The following is a 5,212-nucleotide window of genomic DNA, read 5'->3' on the forward strand; positions in this document are numbered from 1 at the left end:
CTCTGCCGCTGCGGAGCACAGGCTCCGGACGCGCAGGCCCAGCGGCCATGGCTCACGGGCCCAGCCGCTCCGCAGCATGTGGGATCTTCCCAGACTGGGGCACGAACCCGGGTCCCCTGCATCAGCAGGCGGACTCTCAACCACTGCGCCACCAGGGAAGCCCTACTTTTAGTTTTTTGAGGAACCTCCATACTGTTCTCCACAGCGGCTGCACCAATTTACATTCCCACCAACAGTGTAGGAGGGTTCCCTTTCCTCCACATCCTGGCCAGCATTTGTCGTTTGTAGAATTTTTGATGATACCCATTCTGACAGGTGTGAGGTGCTATTTCATTGTGGTTTTGATTTGTATTTCTCTGATGATTAGCCACGTTGAGCCTTTTTTCGTGTGCCTATTGACCACCTGTATATGTTCTTTGGTAGAGCAACTCTTTCTTGTATGTAAGCCCAAGAAGTGTCTTCCGATGCTCCTTCCAGCTCTTTTATGATGTCAAATACACATGGAAACAATATAAATGTCTATCCTTCCCTAGCGGTCCAGTGGTTAGGACTCCATGCTTCCACTGCAGGGGGCGCGGGTTCAATCCCTGGTCAGGGAACTAGGATCCTGCATGCCGCACAGCACGGCAAAAAAAAAAAAAAAAATTATATATATACGTAAAATATGTATATTATATATATATATATAAATGTCTATCCTGGAGGGGGAAGGGTAAATTAACTATTTTGCAGCACATTCCATTGCCATCGTGGAAACAAATGAATCAGAATGACAGGCACCAACATGAATGCCTTTCAAACACAGGATGTTAAGCTAGAAAAGCAGGTTGCTGGAAAAGATATGAGGCTTGATTTATTTAAAGCGTTCAGATATGTCAAACAATACTGTGTACTTCTACCACAAATAAATAAATGTACTCCTAAACAATACAAACATTTGCATGAGCATGACAAATGCCACACACACACACACACACACACACACATACACGCTTGTAAAAGTATTAAGTTCCTCTGGAAGAAGATACAGGAAGTCAGCAGAAGCGAAGAGCAAATCATTGGAAGCGCACTCCACCTCACAACAAATCTTTTATTTTATTTCATTTATTTATTTATTTTTTGGTCACATGGCTTGCAGGATCTTAGTTCCCTGGCCAGGGATCCAACCTGGGCCTCGGCAGTGAGAGCGCCAAGTCCTAGCCCCTGGACGGCCAGAGAATTCCCTCGAATCTTTTACAGTAGTACCCACAAATAAAAAGCCAAATGTTACCCAAGCCACACATTAAACGTTATGTTATGTGACTTTATTTGCAATCCAGCAGCTAACCAATTGATATAAAGGCTGCTTTTTGAAGCCTTTATTTAAACACGTTACATAATTTCAACTCTACAGTTTTCATGATTCAGAGCCCATAATATTTTCTCCTTAAGTCTGAACTACTTGGGTAAGCCCTAGGTCTGGGCTTAGACCATAAGACATTCCCTGTCTTCCAGAAAACTAAGACTCAGAGAAGTCAAGGCACTGGTACAAGGTCACACAGCAAGTGAGTTATGGAGCTGGGGATAAAGCCAGGGCCTTGTGAATTTCTTAGGTCTATTTTACAGACAAGGAAATTGACAGTCAGAATGGCAAAGGATTTTGATTAAATGGCAAAGCTGGGAATGACTTTGGGCTGCAAAATCCCCAAGACTCCAGATTCCATCCCAGTGCCTCTTACTAGGAGAGTCCCAAAGGCTCAAGGCTTTGGTGGACTGTTGGGTGAGCAAGTGGATCTTGTGGCCGCAATGCCTCACAATTGTCCATTCCCCCCACCCCCTTCTAGAATCCTCTGGTCGTGGAGGCCAAGAAAAAGATCTACTACAATTGCTGCAGACAGGGCACCATCTGCCTGCAGATCCAGATGGAAAAGAACATCTTCACGCCAGGGGAGAGGGTCATTTTCACCACGGAAATCAACAACCAGACCAGCAAGCGCATCAAGACGGTCATCTTTGCCCTCTACGCCCACGTGCAGTACGAGGGCTTCACACCCAATGCAGAGCGACACTCAAGGGTGGACAGCAGTGAGCTGCTTCGGCAGGAGGCCAACACCCAAATCACACCCTTCAACACCACCAAGATCGTCAGCACTTTCTACCTCCCGCCCGTGCTGTCCGTGAGCTGCGGCACACGGGACAGCGAGATCATGAACACCTACTACGAGCTGGTCAGCACCGTCCACCTGCCCTGGTCCCTGACCAGTGTCAAGGTCAAGGTGCCCATCATTATCACCAGAGCCCCCGTGGACTCAGACAGCTGCGGGCTGCTGGACGGGAGCAGTGTTATCGTGAGCCTGGATCATCAGAATTAAATGCCCAAACGTCTAAATATTTCAAGTTTTATCAAACTCTAAGGCAGGTCCTTCCTTTGCCTCGTGCAGATGGCCTTCAGATGAGTCCAGGCTTGGGCAGCACGTAGTCTGAAACTTGCCAAGCTCCAGCCGTGCGGTCCTCCATTTCTCCCATCCCAAGAAAGATCACTCAATACCAGTAGAGGACAAAGCCTTCCAGGACCGCACCCCAGTTAGCACCCCAGACCCATCTGCTTGCTGGCTCTTACAGTGCCAAGACCAGGGATCCCCAACTGGGAGCGACTCTGCCCTCCAGAGGACACTGGCAAAGCCTGGTTGTATCGGTTATCCCAATTGAGGGGAGCAGGGTGCGCTCCTGGCATCCAGGGGGTGAGGGCTAGGGATGCTGCTCTGTGCCGCACAGTGCCCAGGACGGTCTCCCACAGAGAATGGCCCAGCTCCAGATGTCAACAGTACCGAGGTGGGGAGACCCGGGCTGGGGCCATGTATGGGGACAGATGGTTGCTGAGTCCCCAGGCTGGGTCTGGGAGCCTCTTATCCAAGTCGTATCCCTCGTCCACTCACAGTCCCCCTCCCCGGCTCCCCCACCACATTCAGGGTAAAAGCCCAAGTCCTCCCAGCACATCCACCCACGTCCAATCTATCAGCAAGCCATAGGGGCCCCTCTCCAAAATCTCCCCAGAATCCGCCTATTTCTCTGCCCTCCTCTGCATCCAGCTTTCCTCCCATCCATCCCCTGGACCAGGGCGGTCACCTGCACCTGGGTCTCCTGACCCCTGACCTGGATCCCCACGTTCTGTCCTTCCTGCAAATAAAAATCCAGGACCCCCAATTAGACTTGAATTTCAGAAGAATAGTTTTTTAGCATAAGTATGTCCCTCACCACAGTTGGTATCTACTTATGCTTTAAAAAATCATTCGTTGTTTACCTGATATGCCAGTTTAACTGAACATCCTGTATTTTATCTGGTCATCCGATTCCCCAAGCAACTAAAAGACTCTCCGCACAAGTCGGGCCACCATACTCCTCGGCTTAAAATCTTTTAAACCTCCGGCGGGTCCCCAAAGCATCCGCTGCGGCCCACCAGGTCCTGGGTGGTCAGGAATGAAGGAATGGGCCAGAGTGTTTATTCTGGGCTAATGACTCTGAAATATTTCTCCAAGCACCCGCAGGCGACAAAATACTCAGCACTTGCCTCACCCCTGCCGCGGGCCCTCCATAAACCATGCAGAGGGGAGGCATATACACTTGAATGGCGGGCCCAAGGCATCCCGGAACATTCTGAGATGCTGTTTCAGATCAAACTTTTTTGAGGGGAGGCGGTGCAGATAGAATGCACAGATTTAATTTGCTATTTCTCTCTTTAAAAAAAATTTTTTTCATGAGAGAGATCTCTCACTTTCAGCCATGTTTACAGGGTGTCCCCAAAAGAGCTTCTGTGGCAGTCCTGGCTCCCTGGCAGGGGTCACTGCTGGGCCTGGGTGGGGATGTACCCCTGCTGATTTGGGTATGTAATCTTCCTTTTGCAGTGGACAAAAGGATCCAACCCTGAGGCGGTGTCATTCCGCTGCCCTGCTTCCCGAAAATTCAAAATGGTTTATTTTAGGGAGGAAGAGGATGATCTTGCTTGCCAGAATGTCTTTGGCCCCAGCCTGAGCATCCTTGAGGCTCTGGAGACCAGGTCTGGGCCATCCCCACCTCCCCAGAACTAGATCCAGAAGGGCTGTGCTCTTCAAAGCTGCAGAGCCAATGTCGCCTCCTCCAGGAAGCCTTCCAGCCATGCCTCTTGCCCTCCAAATGGCTCCCCAGTCCCAGACCCTTCCTCCATCTGGTCCTGACCTCATACACCACAAAGGCCTTTGTCCAGCTCTGTTCCATATGGGGGGGAAATTAAGGTGGGGATATCACAGCAGAGTCCTCCTCAGGGCCCCGGCACCACTCCAGCCCCCAAGTGGTTGTTTAAAAATATAACAAGCGATTGTTAATGTATAACAACAGTGTTCGGGACTCTGCTCCTCTTGGATGGTGGGACAGAGCGTTTCAAGAATCCCAGAGGTGGATCATAAGCCAGCTGGTGACTAGCCCTCACAGCTGGGGTGTCATCAGGCCGGAAGGGGGCGTCTGTGAACCCGGGGGGGGGCCTCCGATTCTTTCCCACCATACTATCCTTACTTCCCTCTGTTTGGGACAAGGGATTTCTCCTCTCTGGGCCTCAGTTTCCCCATCTGTAAAATGGAAAAAACAAAAGTTGTTAGCCCTAGAGTTTGGAGAAGATTAAAAGGATTAGGGACTTCCCTGGCAGTCCAGTGGTTAAGACTACATGCTTCCACTGCAGGGGGCAGGGGTTCCATCCCGGTCGGGGAACTAAGATCCCATATTGCTGTGCGGCCAAAAAATTAAAATAAAAGGGCTAGTATGTGCACCGCTTTTAGGAGAACTTCTGGAACACAGTAAGTGCCAGCCAGATGCTAATTATGAGTTTTAGGATTTATTTCCCTTCCATGGACTTCTCCAACTCCAACAGCTCACCAGTCAGGTCTCAGTGACCTCCAGGTCACTGCGCCTAGGGTCACCTCACTGTCCTTGTCCTTCTTAGACTTTTTATTTGGAAAAATTCCAATTCCTATGGAAAAAGCTTGAAAGAATTATACAATAGACAGGTGATCATCCACCTCGAGCTTCCTGTTGTTGATTTTGGTCATATTTGCTCTTTTCCTCTTTTTCTCTCTCCCAGATTGTTTTGCAGTAAATTGTAGCATCACGGTGCTGGGTCCCTGTACTTTGCACTTCTTCCAGTACCCTGAGAATTAGAAGCGTCTAGATAATCACAGTAACACGATCACTCCCAGGGCAGTTCCAT

At 49.5% G+C, this 5,212-nt stretch overlaps 1 protein-coding gene across 1 annotated transcript in view; it reads left to right on the plus strand.

The window, feature by feature from the left end:
• Positions 1-2,393, plus strand: part of ARRDC5 (arrestin domain containing 5) — an 11,763-nt gene extending 9,370 nt beyond the window's left edge. Inside the window, exon 3 of the mRNA XM_027086049.1 lies at positions 1,824-2,393. Within this exon, the coding sequence (XP_026941850.1) occupies positions 1,824-2,351 (528 nt within the window). The 3' untranslated portion in view covers positions 2,352-2,393. The remainder of the gene's footprint in view (positions 1-1,823) is intronic.
• The last annotated feature ends 2,819 nt before the right edge of the window (positions 2,394-5,212 follow it).

The sequence above is a fragment of the Aethalodelphis obliquidens genome, unplaced genomic scaffold, assembly GCF_003676395.1.
Source record: "Aethalodelphis obliquidens isolate GAN/ISIS:26980383/991018 unplaced genomic scaffold, ASM367639v1 scaffold53, whole genome shotgun sequence".
In the NCBI taxonomy this organism is placed as follows: domain Eukaryota; kingdom Metazoa; phylum Chordata; class Mammalia; order Artiodactyla; family Delphinidae; genus Aethalodelphis; species Aethalodelphis obliquidens.